At 41.2% G+C, this 24,563-nt stretch overlaps 1 protein-coding gene across 5 annotated transcripts in view; it reads left to right on the forward strand.

The window, feature by feature from the left end:
* The window catches only part of SLC7A11 (solute carrier family 7 member 11), an 82,520-nt gene extending 58,605 nt beyond the window's left edge, over positions 1-23,915 (forward strand). For 4 of the 5 annotated variants that reach the window (XM_076337220.1, XM_076337216.1, XM_076337215.1 and 1 more), the window contains 6 exons: positions 11,668-11,791; positions 12,971-13,074; positions 13,563-13,659; positions 16,642-16,791; positions 18,499-18,676; positions 23,770-23,915. In XM_076337220.1, the coding sequence (XP_076193335.1) occupies positions 11,668-11,791; positions 12,971-13,074; positions 13,563-13,659; positions 16,642-16,791; positions 18,499-18,676; positions 23,770-23,837 (721 nt within the window). In that variant the 3' untranslated portion in view covers positions 23,838-23,915. Of the gene's footprint in view, positions 1-11,667; positions 11,792-12,970; positions 13,075-13,562; positions 13,660-16,641; positions 16,792-17,637; positions 17,803-18,498; positions 18,677-23,769 lie in introns of those variants that run through there. The other variant, XM_076337217.1, reaches the window with a different exon arrangement.
* The last annotated feature ends 648 nt before the right edge of the window (positions 23,916-24,563 follow it).

The following is a 24,563-nucleotide window of genomic DNA, read 5'->3' on the forward strand; positions in this document are numbered from 1 at the left end:
GTTCAGCTTTAATAAGTAGTGAAATTGCTGACTTTTATTTAAGATATGTGATAGTCATATCAAAACAAGACAATTTGGCTTTCCTGTAGATGAGCATGTCCCTTTCTGTGTGATCGCAGAATTTTCATCAGAGGCGGCTGTAAGTTCCTCTTAGCCAGTGAGTGCTCAGATTCCTGTTCCCCTGCACACCCCTTCCCTACATGGCAGCTGTTTTATATATGTGCTTATGGGTTTACTGATGTTCTGGAAGCAGGTCACTTAAGGTGTAGCTTATACATTGATATTTGGCTGTGAGTGTGTTGGAATTTTAAATACACAGTGACAATGATATTTTATTTAAGAAAAGAATATTGTTAACAAACAACCCATAAGGGTTTTCAATCATTTAAATTACAGTACAGCCTATACCCATGAACTGTAAACTAAGAGGATTTATACAAGATTATAATGGCTCCAGAGGAGCTGTGAAGTGAATAATCTGCATTTTAGAAGTTGCACTGCTGTGGTCTATTATGTCAATCCTCATTCACTTGTAACAGTTGTTGTTGAGCAAGTACTGTTATCTGCATCTTCACCTTGTCATTATGTTTTGTTCATTGCAAAAAAATGGACTATATAATAACAGTATTTAATTTTTTGAAGTATGATGAAATGAAATGTCCCTTAGAAGAGTAGTTTTGATATCATAATTTGAAAAGATCTAACAACAATTGAGACACCTCCTCCATAGATCATGAGAATGGATAGAGAATAGGAGCACTCTAGGCTGACAAGAGGTTTAACTTCTGTGTGGGGTTATTTTACAGAAAAGAAGAATTAGATTCATCCTACAGTGAAGGAATGCCAGGCGCTTCTATTTTTGCATATCTGTTTATTACAGAAAAAAACAGCTGCCAAGCAAAACCAGGTGAAAATAAAGACTTATCCACAAAGAGCATAGAAGACCATAAAATTCCTTTTCCTTGGGCAAAACGTCATTAGAGGATGAGCTTCTTGTGGGTCTAAGGACAAAATATTTCTATAGATGTGAAAAATAAGCAGAATCACTTTAGGATTCTTGTTTGTTGCTTGTGAAGGCCATGAAGAGAGTCTTTTTCTTAGTTGTAGGCTATCCCAGGCACAAGTAGGTCCCGACTGTAGGCCACCTGGGCATGTTGTTGATGATTGTCAGAGTCAGGATGCTGTCCTAGAGGAACTACCCTGGCGTGTAATGAATTACATATTTTCTCTGCTCCTAAGAAAATAATTTCCCCCGCAGTGGCCCAAATCCTGCCGTCTGCTTTGTGCTTATTTTGGTTACTGAAACAAGCCTTGCAAGCACTTTTGATAAACTAACACATAAATTTGTCCTGTTCCACAGAGCCGGTGTTTTCTCTAGGCTTACTCTCAGGTGCAGATGTCAGGGAGGCTGGTACTGGACAGTGTGCCATGGAGTGCCAGGACGTAGGGCTTTTGGATGGCACCAGTACGTGGTTTTTAATAGGTTGATTTTGAGTCAGAATAAGAGACAGTGCAGTAAATTCTGTATAAACCATCGTAATCACTTTCATTTCAAGATTTTAGCATGGAAGAGTAGCGCATCATTGACAGAAGGTACACTGAACAGTGTGCAATTGCAAAGATGAGTCAGCCTTAAAATCTTAGGTCTCATTGACCATACTGTCCAAGATCATTGAAAAAGATTAATCATTCTGGCTATTTCATGTCACTATCCAAACTGGAAGGAGCTTGATTTGCAGAAGGGTTTCAGTACTAACTCGCTAAAGGTTATGTTTAAGATTTCTCAGCCTGGACACAGAAAAAGGAAAATCCAGCCTTACTGGTGATTTTGAAAATTTTGTATATTTTCTTCATGACATCACTTCATCACTTCTCAAAAAAAAAAAAAAAAAAGCTTTTCTCCTATGCATGTGATTGTAACACAAGTATGAAGTTTTAGTGAGAGAGGATTTCCGCTTACTGATATTTCCTTTCTCAAAGCACTGAAGGTAATAAAACAGAAAAAGTTGATATTCCCATTTGAACTCCATTCAAGTGCCTCCAGTTACTGCATGCTACAAAAGCATATTTCAGCTCACACTTGGAGTTTTCTGGGTTTCTCTTCTGTGTCAGAACTTACTCATTTCTTATAGAGTTATTTCAGTGTGCTATATGGGCTGTCCCACATCTGTAGCCAGTCTGCTAGGCTGTCCTTAGCAAGAGCCTAATTTCCTTGCTTTCTGCAGAGAAAACTATTTATCTGCTGGACAGCCCCCTTCCTGGCAGTGCAGTGTTGTTAAGACATCTCTTTTTAATTTCATTTAAACTCTTTTATATCTTTTAAAATGCTAATGCTTCAAGGCACCCGCAGTTACCATTTTTCTCATTTTGAATTCCTTCAGGAGAAGAGCCTTTCTTGGTAAATGATATTTCAGTTTCCATGGTGCTCCTTATTACAAGTAGCTGCTCTTTTCATCACCGAATGGTGCAATTTTCATTCATGCCGAAATATCAATGGTAACATACAGCAGCAAATTGTTCCTTTATGATCCTTGGCATTGTGGAAACTCTCCTGCTCAAAATTAAATGTCAAGGAATTTAACAAGTATGAAAAATCTGACTCCTTTTATGCGCACACACACAGAGACACACACTCCTCCCTCCATCCCTCTATGCACCTAAGCATTTGTCTTCCCTTGTTACCGTAAGGAGCCATTAATATGCTATCAGCAATGCTTCCTAAAAAGTTCAGCTGCGGGGCCGAGGGGGCGGCGTTCCCTCCTGTACCCTCTGCCAGAGCTGAGCGAGGTGTTTTGTATTCAGGCTGCTTGTTCCCAGGCTCTGAACTTCAGCGGCTCGTTTTGGGAATGATAGCAGCCTTGCCAGCCTGTTCCCTTGCATTACTCAAAGTGTCGCTTTGCCATTTGCCGTGCCATAAATCAGAAACATATGTCCTCAGTATAGACAATAGAAATACATACAGATCACGGCAGGGCTCTGCTTCTACCCCAACCCTGCTGCCTGCAAATGCTCAGGTACCTGCAGCAGTATGGGAAGGGTGCTGTGACAGGCAGCACAGTTTTTAGTGGGATTACTTTTGTAACCACCGTAATCTCTTTCCCTGGCCATGACATTATTGTTATGTGGTAGCCGCTGTCTGCTGGCTTAGGTTTCCCACCTATGAGGCCTGATCCGCTCATTACCCACCTCAGGTTCCCTTGTTTATACTGCTAAATATTCCCCTCAACTACTGCCAGTGCTCTGCTGACTGCTGTCTTTGTGCTTCATGGGAAAGTGGCCGTGCAGTACAGCAGCTCTGCCTGCTTGTAAGTCTGCAGGGAACTTCAGGAGACTCAGTCTTTCCTATGAAAAGTGATTCTGCCTGGGGAAAGTAGAGCCTGTTCATAAATCAGGTGTTCAGGGAATTAACAATTTCAAATTTCCAGGAGAGCCTCTTGTAATAAATAAAACTACTTTTAATATGCAATTACATCACACCCTTCTTTTTACATTTATTTTAAGTCTGGCAGTGAGGTACGTGTCTGTGCGGAGCTTTTAAGAGGAAGTTAGACCCGCGATCCCGTGCCAGGTAAGGCAGCTCGGAGGAAGTGCTTTGAATCGCACCTCTGCCCCACTCCCCTTCATTTCCATGTAGGAGCTTGGTGCAGGCAGGTGTTTCGTTTTTACAACCCCATGTCAGGTTTGTGGTTATAGCTTCCTTGCCTCCAAGCAAGCACCGTGATTTACTGTTGCTTCTCATCATAATCTACGCTACTGGCAGTGCTGTAAGCACTTCCAGCAAATAGGCCTCAGAAGAAAATAAAATGCTGGAGCTTGTGCAAGAGCAGAGGTGCTCCCTTCATCTCCTGGTTGAGCGGGAGCTAGGCAATAAAAGTCAAATCTGAGTTTCTGCGTCTCTGATGGAAAAGGTCACAAACTTCCTAGAGTACATGAAAGTTTCCCACAAATGAAATAAAGGGAGGATGTCAAAATGCTGATGTTGGGTAGAAGCATGGAAGTCATTCATCAAACAGGAGTGACAATATATTTGTATTTGAATCCTCTGAATTTAGACTATGCTGCTTTTTAAAAGGCAAGCTTTTGTGAGAGCGGCAGACACTGTTTTAATTACAGGTCCAACCCAAACCACATCTTAATTGCAATACCCTAGATAAATGGGCATCTTCATCCGAGCATCTTCACTGTCATTTTAGGTTCTGAAATGCTAAATGCAGATCCTTTGCTAGAGATCCTGCTCAGCTGCTGCCCACATTTCCAGGCACCCGACTTTTCTCCAGTTAAGCCTCCCAGGCCCTCTGAGGAGGGTCAGCACGCCTGAGTTTCCAGGGCAAGCCTAGCTCCATGCAGGAGTGGCTAGGCCTGACTATTACACCGGGAAAGAAAAGCCAGCTTAGGTCATTGGGACCTTTAGGTCCTCGGGAGGGGTGTGACTTGGGGTCAAGTTACAATGCAAAATAAAAGCCAGGTCTGATTATTCATACGTCTCTTGGAAACAATCATAAACTTTGTACAATAAGTTTGCAAATGAGGTAATGTGAAGATGTTGGATACTGGCACTTGATGGACATATGGAAATGGTTTATCAAAGAGTTGACTGAGAAGTCACAGGGGATGATTTATATCTTACGTTTCAAGTTGTGTTTAATTTCTTTTTTTAAAGAGAGATTTTTAAAAATTAAGCCTCCATTTTACTTGCATTTCATATTATTTCAGCAGCTCTGTGTACTGCTTCTTGTGCTCACTTTCTGGCTCCTAACAGTGCTCGCGCGCTTGCTGTACAAGAAACATGCATGGCTAAACAGAGACAGTGTGACTAATATTTAGTGTTGTAACCTTGAAAGTCCTTTGTGGATTTAGCTGTCATCTTTACTATCTGCTGTCTGGGCTTAGTTTTCTTTGGGAATGCCAGGAATGCTATCCACTCCATGCAAAAAGATTCAGGATCCTGCTTGAACGTGAGGGGTCTGTCTGGCTGGTAGTCCAAGTTTCAGAGGACTCCATTCCGCTCTTCAAAGAAAGGTGTTTCATAAAAGGCATTGGCTTGATAAGTTAGGGCTTGGGCCATGCCGTAAATGAATATGGCACTCTGGTGAGATTTGGCTTGCCAGCCTGAGTCGGTACATGACGTGACCACAAATTGCTACTAAAATATAGCAAATCGCCTTGCGAGCGTAGCAATTATCCCCAGTCTCTCTCTAGGGCTGTCGACAGATTGCTTCTGCTTGGGACTTCAGCTGGGAGGGTTTGCCTAGAAGGAGATGTTATGGAGAACAGTGTTATCCTGTGCAATTGGTACCTTTCTAGGTTTTAAGTTTTAGCCAAAAGAGTATTTATGCTAATTCACTTTTTAGAAAAGCCTGCTGGAAAGGGTATTGGAAACATTTGAGAAGTTAGTAAAATCTAGTGCCCTTTCCAGCATGCTTATAACACAGTTTGACCCTTTAAAGTCAGTTGGTCATAGAAGACCCCTTTTATGAACTGTAACCAATTATAATCCAAACCAGTGAAGTCAAACACCAGGAAGAAAGCAAGTAATTAGCAGAAGCTCTTTTTTTCCTCTTGCTAGGTGATAGAAAGCAAGAAGGTTTTTAAATGCAGTCTGCGGCCTGATTCTTTGTTGTCCCAGTGTCGTGCTGCTGTGTCTCTGCAGATGTCAGAGGTACAGAACCATTGCGTCGAAATGGAGAAGGGAGCCCTTTAACGCTCGCTCCAGCAGTAACAGCCGTGGAGCGTGTGGTGGCGTAAATGAGAGCGCAGCTTAATAGCTAGTCTTTCCTTTTTTTTTCATTTCTCCCTTGGAAAATCACAATCAAAAGAAGATGAAGAGAAGTCACATAATTTACTAGCGTCTGAGCTGCAAGCCCACGAACAGCAGCTCCGATCTGGAACATAAGGCTGGAACATATTGGGAGGCAGTGAAAGGGAAGAAGCGGTGATTTGCTGAGAAGAACCTTCACTACAATAAACAAAATAATAATAGCTTATTGCTAAAGTCAGTCGTTGCTGAGACCTGTATTAGCATTTACAAATGTGTGGATTCGAGAGGTGCTGTGATGATTCCTGTCCCTTTTGCCTCTCTATTCCTGGCTTTGATTCTGTCCTGGGAGGTGGCCTCCTTTAAAGTTTTGCATCCTCCTTTTCTCCTAACAGATGGGTGAGATTGTAATTTTTTCACACGTTGGCATGGTGAGAACCATTTGATCCCTTCCGTGTAACGGGCTGTCTTGTAGGCTGCTTTTCACATGAAAAACATGCATCAGAGATAAGTAAGCTTATATCAAAACATACTGCTTTGCTGTCCAGGGTTCGGGATTGCCACAGCTCACAGAATGACTACCCAGGAATAGCAAGAGGTATAGGTCGGGCTCTGGAACACGACACTAAGCCAAGCCTATGCTCCTTCTGGTCTTGCACTAAAGTCTTGGGAATCTTAAATTACCAGGGCTCACTTGCTGCTTTCTATATTGTATTTGGTTATTTTTTCCAGTGTCAGGTTATTTGGATAAATTTTCACTTGTGACTTCTTCTGCCAAGCTTGGGCCCTACGGACAGTGCAATGGATGATTAGGTTTTTTTTGAGTGCCAAAATCTGGAAAAAGTTCATTTGGAAAATTGCTTAACAGGTTGCAAATGGTGAATAAATTATTGCACAAGGGAACTTTTGAAAAGGATCTTGAAACTCCTGTGGTGGTAAATTTTCAACTAAAGAAATATAGCATATACAGGCTCATGCTCACGAAAACCAAGCAAATCCTTGCCTGGAAACCATGTGAAGGAATTAGGACTTTTTCTCTCTCCTTTTTTCCTTTTTTTTTCTTTTTTTTAATTTAAATGTAACAGAAAGTATCTTTCACAATTTCCATAGCACAGTAAAGATGTGGTTTATCTCACCTAACTTTACCAGTAATTAATTGATTTGTTTAGACCTTCTTATTTATGTTTCCCGGCTGGGTCCCACTGGCGCAGCTTTTTCCAGGACAGTTGACTCAGACTGAGCATTTGTAAAACCTGGCTTTGAAACGGACGCAAGGAAATGATTTTGGCATGGCCTCTAAACAGCAAAGGATGTGGTGACAATGTGTTTCATACTTGCGAACTCAGCTGACTCGGTGGGGCATATTTGACCGTGTGCTTGTCATTTCATAGAAAGAACAGCCCGCAGTGGTCACAGCTCTTAGCGCTCACTGTTTGTTGTTATAAAAGTTGTCATTAAGCTGGGATATGAGCTTAAGACTTCTGGGAATGTTCCTCGGCTGATTTATTGACATTGTTGTTCTTATCCCTAGGTTCTCGCTCTGGCTTTCTTTTTTTTTTTCCCTTTTTTCTTTTTTTCCGCCTCCCTCTTACTTGGTCGGCTCTGTGCTTTTTCTCTCAAAAATATTTGTAGGAGGTAGTGCAGTACCAGAGCAGATTATCAGAAGATCTATGATTCTGCAACACCGAAGGTCAAATCTGAAACCCAGGGGATATCCTGATTAACTGAACCCTGTGCCCCGGCTCCGGAGCCCTTTGCAGGCTCTAGAAGGAGGAAATTTACTTCCAAGCCATATGCAGCATAGCTTGGCAATGCATTTCAGCCCTGTATAGCCACAGGACGGACTAGCTGTATTACTAATGCTGAATTTCTCTGTGATGGTAGACTCCTCAGTGACATTTTTTCTGGGAAGCGCAAGGTAGATGTGCTCTTCATTTAAGCTGTTGCGATTATTCATTACAATTGCTTTGTATATGGGGCAGAAGGGGAAGATTTGGCTTTGAATAGTAGCTAGGGATGGGTAAATCTTAAAATGCGTGGAGATTCAATTCCGTTTTCATCAACATTCAGATTCTTAGAAGCTACCCTAATTGCCTCTCGTCTGATTTTGTAAAGACTTTTTAATTATATTGTCAATATTTTCCTGATTCAGGTTTCCTCAGATTTTTTTTTTTCCCTTTTGATACTGTTTTTCCTCAAACTTCTGGGAGAAGAGATGAATATTGCAAAAGAATTTTCTGGCAGCGGCTTCCCCTTCTACCCAAGGAGGAGTCTGCTTGAGTATTGTCTTGGCAGTAATGCACAAGGCACTTCCAAATCATTGTATGGGTTTGGGGCTAACATCAGCACCTGAAGGTCTACTCAGAAAAACAGCTGATTTGAAAATATTTTTTCTTGATTTTGAAAACTGTTGAGATGTCACTCTGAGATTAAATGCAAAAGGAAAGCACTGTCCTACAGTAACCAGTAGCCACTTCAATGCAAGTTCAAGTCCTGGGCCTGCTTTAAATAAATAAAATATTGTATCTGAGTACACACAATGCTGTGGTTTTTAAGCCATTGGCCATTCTGAGGTCTTTAGCGGTTGGATGAGATTTCTGTCTTGGTTCTAAGATTTTTTCCTAAGAAATGTCATACTGAAATGGTCAAGTTTCCCATCAAAAGTTTTAGCTTCAATGAATCAAAGTCTTAAAGTGAAAAATATTTTTTTCTTGAATTTTATGACTCCCTCCAGTCCAAAACTCTCAGCTAGCTGTGAGGCAGTTGTGAATTTGCATTATATCAGAAACATGGATTATCAGTGTGCTTAACACCCTGTGTTGTGTTTGATTCATAGGATGCAGAAGTGAAAAGGTGAAATCTGCATCAATGGAGGCAATTTAACAGAGAATAGCACTTAGGTATGATTTTTCCTGATTTGCAGAGAAGATTTGGAAGTCTAGGAGAAAATCTAAAATACAAAAAGTTGGTACAGTGATCGTCCAAGGAAAGGAGGTAATCTCTAATGCTAATGGCATTACAGTTTTTATTCCAATGCAGTGACTGTAGTTCATAGCAGAGAGTTTGATAATGGTATCCTGTTGCAAATTGGGAACTGCCTCTTAAATTGGATGGATAGAAAAGACACGATTAAAGCTCTCACTTAGTGGTTTTACATATGGCTTGTACCTGTCTACCTGTGCTTTCAGATGATTTGAGGACCAAGTGTAAATCTGAACTGAGGTGTCAGTGAGAAATGAACCGTACAGTATTACTCCTTCCTGCAATCTTGAAACTGGCCTTTCATTTTTGTCTAAATCTGTCACCGAAAGCACTGCCTAATAAGCAGCACTCGGAGGGGCTCTGTGTGAATGTACGGCAGCCCTCTGAAGGCCTGCTTCTGATGGGAGACAGAAGGGGGAGCAACCTGAGCGCTCGTTTCGCTCAGAAGATGAGGACTTAGGAGCTTAGAAGTCACAGCATCCCTTGTGCTGCTCCAGGCGTGAGTTACGATCTGCGGGCTTTTTAATCAATAGTGCTTGCTGACTAGTTCTGGCTTGTTTTTTGGGTTTTATTCTTCTCCTGAGTTTTTTTGTTGCTGTTGGTATTACTATCCAAGGGGGTTAGTGCTCTTCAGCACAACAAGGCAGGACCCGCAGTGCTCAGAAAACGGTCATGTTTGGAAGCATCAGTTTTTTTCCCTCTTAGCTTTGAACTGCCATTTTGTTTTAGAGGAAATTAGACTGGGATTTAAATTAGAAGTGAATACAGCAAGCAGGTGTTTGGTAAGAGTTAGAATGGACAAAGATAGTTTGTTAAGTTTAACAATGTGGTTTCAGTCATTCAGATGGTATTTGTGAAAATAGTACAAAATTGCTATCTTTGGCTGGAAACATTTTTTTTAAGGTTGGAGTAAGTGCTGATTTATCCAATAGCTTGGTGGTTGAAGCATTCATCTGTGATGCAGAAGATATCATTAAAATCTCTGTTCTGAGAGGCTTTGAAACCATGTATCCCTACCTTGAATCAGATGCTAAGTGGGTTGAATTCAATTTACACCCAGGTCAGGTAAGAAGCTTAACCGAACTGGTTGCAAAGTATCTGGCAACTGACCTACAAAAACATTTTTTGCACCGACATATCAACACGCAGTTCTGCAGTATTTCTTGAGTCAGTAACTTTGTGGTTTTTCCAGCAATACAACACTTGTATTCTGGGCTGTTTGCTCTGGTCCTTGCTGTTGCCTTCTCCATCAACGAGCACATCCTACAAGCTGACTGACTCCCCTCCTTCCAGCTTCTTCATCTGAGACCGTGTGCGTGAGGTAGCAGTGGGTTAATGCAGTTTCATCGTGTCTACCCAGACTTGGTGCTGTAATACGGCATGATCCTCTTACCTACCTGTGTGTCTGGGTTAATGACAGTATTTGACACCATGGTTTCTAAGGTGGGCAAGATGTACAGCAGCGATACTGTCCCGCTTTGTTTATTTATTTAGTCTCAGTTTAGAGCTTCTTTTCAGCTCTATACAGGCATAGTGATGTCAAGGATTTCTTTGAGAAATAAGGACTGGTAGTGAAGAGGATTCTTAAATTCTGACCCAGCTGTGTTTCTTTGAGGAAAAAAAATCAGAAAAGGATGAATCTTTGTGTTGATTTTCAAATCAACACAATTACCTCCTTTGAGGTAATTGCAATAGTCTTTAGAACTGTGCTTGTGGTCTCTTCTGGGACACCAGAATTCCTCATTCTGTCTCTCCTTTCTTCCACCTGATGGGGTGACCTTCACAACAAAGTTCTCTAAATGTGGCAACCTTTGCATCTCTTCAAAAGCAATCTTAATATAGACAGCTGGAGGGAAACAGCCATGAAGCAGGAGCTCTAAGCTCTCCTCAGAGGGAGCGCACATATTGCGTCTTTCCAACGGCAACTCTTGGCCTTGGAATTAAAGGACCAAACACTGGTTTCAGATCTGAGTCTCTTCTTGGTGTGATGCAGATATCAATGATATCAAGCAATGATATAAAGAGGAAAGAGACTAGAGTAACACTTGAAGCATCTGGGTTTTGTTCCTAACTTGAACGTTTGCCTGCAGTGTGGCTTTGGACGAATTCAATGTACCTCTGTTCCTCTTCTTTAAAATAGAAATAATTCTGCTTTTCTGCTTTGCTGTCTGGGAGGGCATGCTATATAAAAGTTTGGCATTATTTATTTGTGTGTTATTGTTCTGTCTTTCAGCTAAGATGTCAGGGGTTTTGTACTATTCAGTACTATTTGTGCTGTGCTAACAGTACAAATTTGTGCTGTACCTATTTCTGTGTCATATTCTGCCCTCATGTATCCCTGAATAGTGAGTGAGATAATTGGGATATGGTAAGGTGTGCGAGGGGAAAATTGCATAGAGGAGCAGAGGGCAGAATTTCACGTGCTAGACATTTTGGCATCCAGGGGAAGATGTCGAACCACCTCCAGGTGGGCAGTCATTGAGTGCCAGTAGGTATGTTGGAGATGCCGCTGTGATTGCTCTCCTGATAGACAGAGAGCTGAATCACCTGCATCTGTCTTCTGCCTTATTGCTGGTTCAAGCACTGATACCTGCTGCCTTCCTGTTGGGCTCAGCCTGAAAGTCAGTATGGGTAGGCAGCTCAAATGGGCCATGCTTCTTGTATGGGAAGCACGGGGACCACAACCTCTTGGCATCCCCAGAGGACTCCTCCCTCAAATGGTTTCTCACCTCTTCATTATAAACCTATTTGCTTTGTGTAGATGGTTTTGTTTAGATGTGTTATTTTTTACTGGTGGTTTCTAATTATGATATTTTGGGATCGCCAAATGTGCATTCACCATCATTAGTGGCTTCTTCTCATGTTATTTGTTTCATGTTCAGGGAATAGCAACCAGATTGCAAAATAATGAGCTACCTTGTGTATTTCAGAAACATACCCCTCGCAATATGCATTTCAATGATTATCGTCACAGTTGGCTATGTGTTAACAAACGTGGCTTATTTCACTACAATCAGTGCTGGGGAATTGCTGCTTTCAAAAGCTGTAGCAGTGGTAAGTTACAGAAGAAAAATACAAAGATATATCCCTGCTGCAGTTGTGTTTGTTGATATATTCTTATTTCCAGGGGAAAAAATCAGGGGGACACATCCAATCAGGCTTTTCTATGGCTCCTCTTTTACACCACGTATTAGCATCCCGGTGAACTTAGTCTGATTTTTGGCTGATGAGTGGGATTGCGCTTAAGGCCATCGATAGCATTTGTAATGTAATGTTAGACCGTATTTATTGACCTGCTATAACAAAGTCAATAGGACTTAAATTTTATAGCCAAGTACATGCTTGAAAAATTCTTTGCCAAATTGTAGGCCGAACTCCTGGGAAGCAGGAAACATGGATATTTGTGGAAGTGGGAGCTCTGAACTATTTTTTGTAGCAAGAAGCAGTAACGCTGTCTCTGCACAACATGTGCCCCGAGTACTTAGGAAGGGGTTTGCTGTGAATACTGGAGTTCATTTGGGAAGGAGTTACAAGGCAACCTGGCTTGGAAACACTGCTTTGATTGTTCTTGCTGAATTGTGGTGATGACACTGATTTTTATGTTTATGGTATCTGACTCACAATGAGGAAATAAAAATTTCTGTTTACTTTCCAGTAGTGACACTGCCTGTGGCTATTTCAATTGATGTGGCATTTAAAAAATGACCAAATTCTGTAGCTCATGGGAGATTTAGAAACAAAACATTTTGCAAACCTGAAGACAATTGTGCATGTGGTGCCCAAAACTCCAATTAAGGCTCTTCTGGTAACCTAGAACAATAAAGTGTGAATGGATGGACTATACCACTGGGTAGCATCAGCTAAGTAAAATGAAGGCTGTAGAAAAAAAATACTAGGTATGAAGATCAGACCTTGATCCATTCAGACTGGGTCTTCTCTTTTGGAGTCATAATGGTCTACACTGACATAAATCAGGGCCTGATTCCACCTCCACAGCATTGCCTCAACTGGTGATCTTCCACATGCAGTCAAGAATAAGGGTGGGAGACCTCATCTGCAGTAGCCTTGGTGTCACAAACTAAGAGGTAACAAATGCACAGCGCAGCCTTCAGTGAGGGATGCAGAAAAGGGGTATAAATAAAACTTGCCATACTTATTAATAATCTGTTAATAAAGTAAAATTATTTTCATGTTTTATGGAAAATCACTGTATGTTTCTCTCTCCTCTAACAGACCTTTGCCGAACGACTAATGGGAAACTTCTCTTTAGCTGTACCAATATTTGTTGCTCTCTCCTGCTTTGGATCTATGAATGGTGGCATTTTTGCGGTCTCCAGGTGAGCATTGCTAATTTTACTGGGGGTAAAGGGCATGGGATATATACCGAAAGCAAGGAAGCAAGGGGAAGGAAGAGTAGGATTCATTCCTTCGGCAGGAAATGAAAAATGACTATAATGTTTACCAGGTGTGGGGCTTTTTCTTACGTTGTTCCTGTTTAATTTAGTATCTTGTTGTTAGAACCCTTTGAATGGTTTGAAAAGGGACCTCTCTGAGCATAGCACTTAATTAATGGCGGCTTTGTTTCATGTGAAGGAGGGAAATTGGAGGGAAAATTTCAAATACCGATCATAGTGTAAGGTAAGGAGGGGCCATGTTCAGAGATGACTTTGATTTCTGCATGTGGGCTGCTTCTGCTAGTCTTTTCATTCAGAATACCTCAAACAAGCCTAAGAAGTGCCGCTGTGCTCTGTGACTTTCATGAGCCGCTTTGCCTAGTCACAGTAATGAGCACATTTAAAGTCTGTCCACATTTATTTCCCACCAGGATGTTCTTCGTTGCATCCCGCGAGGGTCACCTTCCGGAAATTCTCTCCATGATTCATGTCCGCAAGCACACTCCTCTGCCAGCTGTCATTGTTTTGGTAAATCATACAAACAAATGTTCCTGCACAAGAATTCATATTACAGGCTTGCTCTGGAGGATTCGAACAGAATTTGGGCACTGCTTGAGTCTCATTTATTAATGTGTACGTGGGTTTTGGGCAAGGCAGAGGACAGTAAAGAGAGGAATGAGATTTGGGAGTTGTTCTTATTCTATCACCTCCTTGCTATCTTGTCGGTAGCACTTGACTGCCTATCGCTGCAGCCTAATTCGTGTCATATTGCCCTTTATTTCTAAGGACCTGCTAGTGATGAGCTAGTTCCCTTTCAGAGAAACAAATTCCAGTTAAACAAACAAACAAAAAAGGGATTCATTTAACTGAAAGTGCAGCTAACCACCAGCATCTGGGAGCACCCTAAAGGATCATTATACCACCTTATAGTGAAAAATGCAAACAATTATGCACTAAGATAATGGAAGGGGAACCCTCAGCAGTGCAGTGTAGCGGTGATTAAAAAATGAGAGAACGTGTGCCTGGGCAATAGTCTGTGAATTGTCTAAGGGAAAACACCAGTATTATAGTGGAAATCCTATTACTGACTTCTAAAATAGCAGCAGAGCTAAATGTTGACCATGTGTTTGTATTGCAGACTAATTTGTATGGTAAAATGTTAGGACAAAATGTCAGAATACTGACCTCAAACCTCAGTTTGCATAGTGCCAAGAAGATTTCCACTTAACTTGCAGTCTTCATAACTGTAGGTGTTCAGCCCCTCTTTTGGGACCAATGACTGTAATATATCTGGACAGACCTCTGCATCTGTGGGGAGTTCTAGCCACAGCAGAAGATGTGTGTGCATCTATGAGTGTATGCTAGTAAGACCAGATGCTTGTACTGGAATTTAAATCAGTTTTTGCTATAGATGCCTGTAAGCTCACTTCTGAAGTGCCAGCTGAAGTGTTGAATTTTATATGTGCACATACAACTGTAGGCACCCAAATTTTGAAAATTAGGCAATGTGATTATGGTGAAAAGTTTTAATGGAATTCATTTTACATAAGCATTCACTTTGCATTTTATTTCTTTGGGCTGAAGTAGTCATACCTTTCGGGTAAATTGCATTGACTGTTTTCTGTGGAATGAAATCCACAAAATGTATTAATACATTATCTTTTTCTGAAAGATGTTTCTGTTATTGCATCTGGTCCTGTTACACCAGTGCATTGATTTCCTTTGAAAAAGTCAGATTCTCATATGAAGATGGCTTCTCTTCAGAGATTGTAATTTTTTTTCTTACCTTATTGCAACTAGAGTAGTTGCAGGATATATTCTGCATCAATAGTCTGCATTGTGGCATTTTCCTATTTTATTTCTCCTGCCAAGGTCTACACACTCTAAGAAAGGAAAGAGCTCTTGAGGAGAAACTGAGAAAATAAGCATGCCCAGTGTTTGAGGCTTGTTAAATAAAAAAGCATTTTTAGGAATTAAGAAATCTGTTTATGTATGTATGTCCTGGTATTTGATAGATGTGTGTGTAGCAACTCCAAGAAATCATGCAATCTGATTGTAACCCAACTTTATTTTTTTTTCTTGGTAGCTCTCCTTCACTGTCCGTGGCCCTTTCTTGCATTATCATGCTTATAACTGAGATTTTAAACTTTTAGGGGCTGCGTCTATCTAGAAGAATTCTTGCCCAATGTAATTCAGTGGTAAAATTTCCTTTGACCTTTACAGAGAAGGAGTTTGCTTAATACCTGTGTGTAAAGAACCAAGCACTTTGTAAGTCATTAAAGGTTGGAAGGCAGAGACCCATATTTGAAATATTGATCCTTCTGGTTCAAATCCATGCTTTAAAAAAAAAAAAAAAAAAGAGAGAGAGAGGCTGTGAGTCTAGATAACTAATACAACTTATTTTTCCTTACATAAAGATTAGCCCAGCGTTTTACTGCATCTGCAGTTGATTTCACCTGTTGCCTCGTTATAAATGTAGAGAGGCTGTCGCTGCCAGGATCTTCCCTCTTGCTGAACGATAAGGGCTACAGTGAAGTTGACTCATTCCTCCATCCCCGAATGCAAGGACTGTGTCATTGCGGGCATAGGGTGTCTCATGTGGGAAGTGCAGACTACCCTGCAGAGTTGATCCAAGCTACAAATACTCTGCTTTTGTCCAGAGATTACCCTGAAGTAGATCCCTGTAGCCTACACTAATCATCTAACCCAAGGCGCAACACTCTAGTTTATACATAAGCTTTTGCCTGCCTCACAGAAGCCTTGTATCTCAGAACAGCCTTTTAATGAGGAAATGTATTTATTCTAGTGTCCCCTCTCCTTCTTGCTGTTCAGTAGCCACCTGAGTGACAGCTAAATGCTTCTCCCAACTTAGAAATTTTTGCATTTCCAATGTGCGATAAGTCTACACCATGCAAGCCTGAAAGGCATACTGAAAATACAAGCTGGTGGCAACCCGGTGTGCCCAGCTGGCACCCCGTGGTCTGTAGCTACCCCTTACCATGCCCTCTTTGCTGAGGTCCCCTGTTGCAGCCTGCGGGACTATAAGGCTTTTTCCTTCCACGAGACACCTAGAAACCTCCGCTTTCATATGATCAGAAGTGACCAAAATTTAACCGCTCTTATCATTTGTGTCAGTGATGAGCGAGTAAAAACTGCAGTGGGGTAACATGTTTGTCAGGTCCCGTGAGAACGGTGCCCAGGATGCTCAAGCATTTTGGTGACGCAGTAGGCTGTGTGCCTGTGTATTTGTCTGGGTCACGGGGACAGATATGTATTGATCACGTGTGGCCACCCGGGACTGATATATTGATCAAACGTGATCTCAGGGGACAGCTAGGTATCGACCACACACCTGATTGCATGAAAAAGGCAGGCCCGAAGTCTGTGGCCCTTGGGTGTCTCTGTGAAAGGCTGCACTGCTTGTCCCTGTGGAAAAATTTGACATCACTGCTGTAAAATAATAGCGATCAATCCACTAAACCCCTCTTATGCTCTGAATTTCTTTTGCAGCATCCTCTCACAATGATAATGTTATTCAACGGGGATCTCTACAGCCTCCTGAATTTCCTCAGTTTTGCCAGGTGGCTTTTTATTGGACTAGTAGTTGCTGGGTTGATTTATCTCAGATATAAACGTCCTGATATGCCTCGTCCTTTCAAGGTAACCTCCGCTCTCTACTGTTTTACATGAATCATTCTCCCTCCTATCTATTGTGTAGTCAGACAGTAAAGGAGCATTTTCTGATGTAGAAAGCTAACCTCTTTTTCGAGAAAAAACAGAGTTAATAGAAAATAGTCTTTTGCACTGAAGGGTCTCCGTGTGTTTTCCTGCAAGCTCCCCAGCGCTACCCCAGCTGCATTCCCTTCTGAAAGGTAATTCTTGCCTACTCTCTGATGCTTGCGGGGCAGTGAGTGAAGCTGCTGTGCCAAAGTGAAGGTGTTTGCTCAGTTTTGCCTGTTTGTTGCATTGAGGCAGCATGATGCAAGCTGTGTGACAATACCTCTAGTCCTGTGTGGTCACATAGGGTTCAGACTGCAAATATTGGGGTTACATGTGCCAACCTGATTTTCAGCCAGTCCTCTGTTTAATGTCTCCTTTGATAAAGGCCTGAATAATTTTGCCACCAGAATTCATGTCAAGCCTAAGCATTAATATTAAACATTTATTTCATTGCCTATCCTATACCGAATATGCCAATTTGATGTGCAAATAGTTAGTGCTATTATTATGATATTTGGGACTTGCCATGGATTTGCAGACGCGGTTATTGCAAACCCAGAAACAAAATGGTAATAGTCTGGCCCATTGAACAGTATTTTTTTTGGCCTTGGTTCTGCCATTCTTCTTGCTTATTTTAAGTAATGTCTTACAAAGTAGGTTGTCCCAATGTGTATCCGGAAAGACAACATCCATAATGAAAAATTGGAGGAATCTATCCCTATTGATATATTGCCAAGAAGCCTATTTTGTGAAGAACTAAGAATGTGCGCTGTTGCATCCTTGTAGGTATATCTGTAAATAAGAAGGTCAACAGCACAACCTATTTTGCTTTGATTAAAAAAAAATGTTTGACAGTGCAGAAAAGAGGAACAGTAATGCTTCAAGGCACGAAGGGAAGAGAATAATCTCCAAGGAATTCCCCAATTCTCCGTTACACCGAACATCTCACAAGCCATGCCGGTAGGCATTTCCTTCAAAGAGGTGCCAACATAGTGATTGTAGTGGTGTCCTTGAAAATTGAGAGAATTAATTTGTTATTGTTATTTTTGTACTTTCACCAGTGACACTGATAATGCTACCAGTCATACAGTCAGAAAGTGCTTTTTCAGTAGGTATCAGTTGCATAATGCTATCAAATATGTTTATCACCAGTCAAATTGGTGTTTAATTTGCTCTCTTCCTGCTAGATTTTGATTTTTACTTTAGGAAGAAAATCAATATGTTCTTAATAGTTTTAAAAGGTGACTTGAGCTCCGGGTTGTGTTTTAAATGTTTTCTAATAGGTAATTATCAAAGAGGAAATCTTTACTGCGGTTAGCGCTGCTTACTTATCTACTGGGGGATTAGAGAAAGGACTTTCGCAATGTAACTTATTTACAGCCCTTACGTTTTAAAGGATGTAAAACACTGTAGTGTTTTAGTGTGTAATTAAAAGACTTCTATGGTACTCACTGCATGGCACTCTGCATAGCTTGGTTTCTGCAGTCACACAAAATTGTGTGCATGTTCTAGATACCCATATTTCTCCAGAACTATCCTGTACTGCTGGGTTTTATCCAATTTATGTTTCATGGAACGTTAAACGCCATAGTCATTCAATAACAAGGTCAATGTAAAGTAATGGGTCTTTGTGTGGTTATGTTTCAGGTGCCTCTATTTATTCCAGCACTGTTTTCCTTCACCTGCCTCTTCATGGTTGCACTCTCACTTTACTCTGATCCAGTGAATACAGGGATTGGATTTGCAATAACCCTGACTGGAGTTCCTGCCTACTACCTCTTTATTGTATGGGACAAGAAGCCAAAGTGGTTCAGAAAGCTGCTAGGTAAGTCCCGGTGGGACTCCTCTCCTTCTTGTTGACTCCGGGAATTTCTCAGGGCTCCCTGTGTTGTGAAACCCTTCCGATCGATCCTCTCGGCTGCTCTGAGCTGGGGATGACAATGCAAGTGTCTTTTCAGCACATGCTATAGCATTGCTCTGCCGGTTACAATTAATGCCTGTTAACTAACGAGATAGGTTTACAGCAAGCCTATTCCTCAGCTAGTGATTGACTTTAAGTAACTGGATGCCTCTTCCCCTGCCCCCTTCTCCCCTCCCTCCCCTACATACATCTGTATGTATGTATACATACAATCACCCATCTCCGTCCCCTGGCTGTTGGCCTACACTAAGAGAGAAAGTATTTCACTCCTAGGAGAATCGGTTTGGAAACTTAAACATCACAGTTGTGATGACAGGACGGGCTCAGTGCTCCCTGCTGAGACCACGTGTCTGTGGAGTGTTTGGAATGGGACAGGCTCCGTTGGGCTTGGTATGGGGATATCGTCCTTAGTGGTGGCTCCCAACAAAATGATAGCAAAATATACCATGCCTGACACACCTCTGTGGAAATTGTTCCTGTGCTTCATGAAAAATGACTTCCAGGTATAGTATTTCACACCTGAAATACACTGAGAATCATTTTTATACCATTTCTGAAAGTTTTTGAAAGCATTTGTGGAAGTTCTGATATGTTGGGAAAGGTTTATTTGGAGCACTTAAATTAAAAAGAAGTCAGTATCATTTATTACAGCTCCCCATTCTTCTCTTTTTTCTAACTGAGCATGATAGGAGGTTTCCAAAACGGAGGTAATTTTCAAAACATGAAGCAAGAATATAGGCAAAATATTTGAGGAATGATGGATAATTTATTAAACAAAACTGAAAGAAAATCTCTTCTGCTGCAAAAGAAAAACTCAACCCATTAAAGTGTTCACCTAAAAATAGTTTATTTGTATAGGTGCTGAATCAAAAATGCATATTGTCTTCTGTGCTTCAGTCTTAAGGGATGATTTAAAATGAGCTGCTCACAAGAAAAGAATGGGCTTTTATATGTATGTCATTATACTATAACCTTTTATATGTATTTTCTCTATATAAATATAGGTTATATAGTTATAACCTATCTGATGTAGGATCTATGCATTTCCCTCTCAATTCATGCTGGGAAGTCCATAGACAATAGGGCAGAAAGTATTTGCAGAAAAAGATGTTAGGTTAAGGCTAGCACACTCTGGTCTTCTTAATTTTATATCCATAAAGCTATAAATTACTTGCAATATCCTGGGAATGGGTAGAAGGCTCCAGTGCAAATGAAAACAGTTGTATACAAAAGGACATTCTATTAAATAGGGTTTTTTTGTCTGTTTATGATTTCTCAGCCTTGACATTTAGGGACTAGGAAATTTTCCTGTATGAAACCCAGGAGATTTTTGGCATTTTCTGTAAAGTCTCAGAGGTTTTGCAATACAGTTGCTTGAATCTCTGGCCACAGGATGCCAGTGTTGAACTACATTACTTGGGTGAGAGAAAAAATATTCTCTTTAAGGTAGACTGGGTAGATGTGAAGCTTTTTCTGCCAGCTGTGACAATGAAGGTGAATCTTCTAGCTTTTCAGGTAACACAAAATTCTCCTCCTAGAAAGAAGGCCTGGTGCCTGTGTAATACCTATGGATGGACACAGTGTACTGGCTCGGAGGGGAAAGCAGCGGACGCCAGTTAGTGGGTGAAACAGCTTGTTTGCTTTGTAATTATTATTCCCAAAATAACAACAGTAATGACGGAAAACTGATGCTGACAGTTTTGGGGTGGAGCAGAGTGGAGATATACTTGTTAAAGAGAAAGATTTTTTTTTTTTTTGCTCAGAAGAAGCAATAAACCTTCTGTGTGGAGTCATCAAACTGGCGTTATTTTGTGAGTGTTAAGGGAGCTCCATTGTATAGCCCGAGAGCATTTTTCAGAGGCATTGAACGAGGATGAATTCACTTAAGGTACCTCTGTGAGATATAGAAAAGAAAAGTCATTGGGCAGCTGCAAGCTTGATATTCTAACCTTGAAACAATATGCATTAGGTGTACGTAGGCATGAAAGAGTAATTCCAGACATGAAGTAAATGGACAACATGGAAAAATGTGATTGTCATTTAAGAGGTAGATTTTTGCCAGATTAACTGGGCAACTTTCTTTGAGAAGATAACTGATTCTTCTAGACAAAAGAGAACGTGATAGATCCAATCTACTTAGACTTCAGCAAAGCATTTCGTGTAGTACCACAGGGGGAGTCAATGCCTGTTAGTCTGAACTTAGCACCGTGCTAACAAGACTATTCCTAGGCTGCTTCATCTGCGCAGCTCAGTGCATGAACGGGGTGGTGTGGGGCTCTCTTTACCCATTTGCAAAGTCACCTTGTTGGGGAACTTGACTTGTTCAGCTACCTAGATGTGCTTTGGAGATGAGAGATGACTGCTGCTTATAAACCCTATGTGGAACATGTGCTATTTACGTAAAGGACAGCTCTGGTGCAAAAACACATGGGTACAGACAAACCCCACATAAGATTAGACTGGATATTCAGAATAGGTTTTGTAAGGATCAGAAGAGAGGGAAGTTGAACAGCCAGAATGAGTGGTGGGATAAAAGACCCAGCCTGAATATGAGTATGTTTGTGAAAGTGGTTTCAGGCTGGTTACAGTAGCAGAGCCCTCAAATGTATTACCCAAGAAATCCTCTCCGAGGCTGAATGTCTTTGTTCTGTATGTTTTGATTGTCCTTAATGACATTTACATTGCCCATTCTCCTTACCAAATTGCTTATTGAACAAAAGGTAAATTCACAGTTTGTGGCGTTAATAGGGTCTGGGTAATATCTTGCCGTGAGAATAACATTTTGTTCTCTCCTCTTCCAAAGAAATTTTGCTGTAGCACCAGATGTGCTGGGACAAATAATTTTCAGCTAGTACAGGCTTCATTTGACCTCTGCTTTCTTGCTTTTTGTAGAACTAATGTGAAAATGAAAAAAGTCAAGACTAGCAAATCCTACAAAACAGATCAGTGTGTAAAAGCATGCGGCACCAGCACCAGAATGCTCCTTCCATTTGGGCTTCCTCAGTTGAAAACCCAACCTCAGACTCATATTTAAAACATCTATTTCTTTACAGTGGATTGAATTGCAAGGAGCTTAAAAGTCGAATCCTGCTTTCTTCATAGTCTGAGCCTATGCTGGAAAAGAGATCTGTTTATATAACAAAATGACTCTTTCAGAGTTATTTACAAACACCAGAGGATGACACTTGTTCACTCAGGACATAGTGTTATACGCTCAGTTTGCTTCTCTGTGTTGAGTTTGCGATGTTGGGATCCACAGGAAATCATCTCAGCATTTTGCTGTCGCAGATTTCATGTCCAGTCTTATACATATGCAGTAAATTACTGTTTGCTTTCCTCACCCAAGCTTTATGTGGTGCTTATATAGATACCAGGTCTGGGATTTTTATAAAGGTTGTCCCCTGGGACCTATTTACAGTGAATTCTCCTCTTGAAAGGGAAAATTAGGGTTTAAAGGGGGTGGTGGTGGAAGTTGTCTTTACTGTCATGATATATTAAGTTGTCTTGTTACAAATGTGAAGCTAGTCCTGTAAATCCAGGTATATAGAGATACTGACTGGAGACAAATTGGAACATTTTTTTTGGGAAAATAGTCCTTACACTGTCTTATCCTGAGTACATTGCAATCAAAAAAACCAAGCAAGCACCCCAGCCCCAACTTGTCTGATTGCTCCTCCTTGGCTTCATCCCAGCACAGAGCAAAACTACCCTGTGGAAAGGGAAGAGCGGCAGCCGCCCCCTGCCACAGCGAGGACAAGGTCTTGCCGCAGGTGGCTCTGTCCAGTTTGTTGAACAGGATATTAAAATCACAGCCAGCGCTCGAGATGCCCAGGCTTTCCCTCTGCTGCTGTGCCCTTTTCCAAGAGCTGTTATACCATAGCTTGGCTTGACAGAAAGTCTGTTTTTCCTCTTCTTCCTTTGCTCAGCCTCAAACCTGGAAGGGGTGGGATGGCAGGGGTGAAGCCCTGCTGGCTTCTTCCTGCTGCTGGCTTTCCTCCTGCCCTTCAGCCCGGCCATGCTCAGCCCAGCTCTGAAGTCCCCGCTGTGGGTAGGGGAGGGAGACAGGAGGAAAATGCAGCCCCTGTTGGCTCTCAGCCTCTCTGACCCCATCAGTTTATAGTCTAAGGACAACCTGGCTTTGCACTGAACTGGTGACCTCCAGAGGGAAGAGCAAAAGATGGTAGAGTCTGCCTTAGACAGGAGAGCAGGAAAGTAGTTTCGGTTCATATCTTCTGTGAGTTGCACTGTTTTGCCCTCCTTGCTTTACACCGGTGTAAATGCCGATATGTCGTGCTAGACAAGGAAAATCAGAACTTTCTCTTACAACAACTCCTGCTTGTTTAAAATGGGTTGCTAAAAAAAAGTGACAGGCAAAAGGAGTGGTAAGAGAATGCTCTTTTAGTATTCTATATTTAAATTAACTGTGCCATTTATGAATAAGTACCCTAAAAAGAAAACCACCAAAACCACCAGAAGGAAATAAATGTCCAGAGTGACAAAAAGACAGCGTGAACTTGCTTTGGATGTGTGACATTCTTAGACCTGCGAAGCTTTGTAGTCGTTGTTTCCTTTTGTTTTGATTTTTTTTTTTCTTTTTTGCTTAGGCAGGTCAGTTAATTAGCTGAATTAACTTGTTCGAACTCTTTCAGACTTTTATTTCAACATTGCAATTTTGTTAAAACTATGCAGTTGTGCAGAGTAGTCATGCTTTAAGATAGCCTTTAAATGCCTGCAGGCCTTTACTGAACATGTTTATACATCCATAACCTTCCATTATTATTGTATATGAATAGCCTTGGATCAGAGGCAAAGAAAACATAGTTAACAAGAAAAAAAAATTGAATCATACATTTAAATGATATATGCACCTGGCATATATGACTGCTGTAAGCCGTATGTGCAAGTAGGCTGTATAGCAGCTAAGATCATTTTCCTGGCTGCTTCTGCCTTCTCCATCCCCACCAAAATTTCCCATGTGTATGCTTTTATCTTTGCAGACAGGGTAACTGTAACACTGCAAATTCTCTTGGAAGTCGTCCCATCAGAGGAAGACCAGAAATCATGATCTTCATCTACGTGTTTTGGCTTGGTCTTTCATCTCAACCTGAGGAAGAGGGTAGGGAGATTTCTCCCCCTACCTAATGTTCTGCAAACTGGAGGAACAAGTCACAGCTGAGATGGATACCGAGCCAGTCGGTTACCAGAACTGTATTTTACAATGTTGCGAATTTTTTTAAATGTGGTTAGTTTATTATGTAGAAAGCAAGAACTTGTGCTATGAGGGAACTCATCTCTTCACTATTTCTTTTGTTACAGTGTCATACTTTAACAAATTGTAGGTTCATCAAACTAGGATTTTGGTCACTGAAAACAGGTTTAAGCAATGTGTAAGTAATAGTCAGGTGTACTGTGAAGAATGTATCCTGCTTGCTGTCCCTGAAGAACCCAACTCTCCCCAGAGAAAGGGTGAGACAAAGCTGCTGAGTTTCACTTACTAATGTTCTTCCCGTCACTCCGTTTGGCAGCCCGATTTGACTTCTTTTGGCTCGCTGGGACCACCAGCACACTGATGCAGAAGCACAGCGGTTTCCACACCTTTGTGGTGGCAAGTTCAAGGTTTCTTCATTGCAGAATTGTTATGCTATAGCCGATAGGAACATCCTCTGAGAATTAATATTTCTGCCAGTGGGGCAGGAAGGTTTTAGCCTGGGGGCAGTAATTTCATACATGTTAAAGTTTCTACCAGTCTGGAAGTGATTACTGTTTTTACCAATGTTTCTTTGTGTACATA

The sequence above is a fragment of the Aptenodytes patagonicus genome, chromosome 4 (genome assembly GCF_965638725.1).
Source record: "Aptenodytes patagonicus chromosome 4, bAptPat1.pri.cur, whole genome shotgun sequence".
Classification (NCBI taxonomy): domain Eukaryota; kingdom Metazoa; phylum Chordata; class Aves; order Sphenisciformes; family Spheniscidae; genus Aptenodytes; species Aptenodytes patagonicus.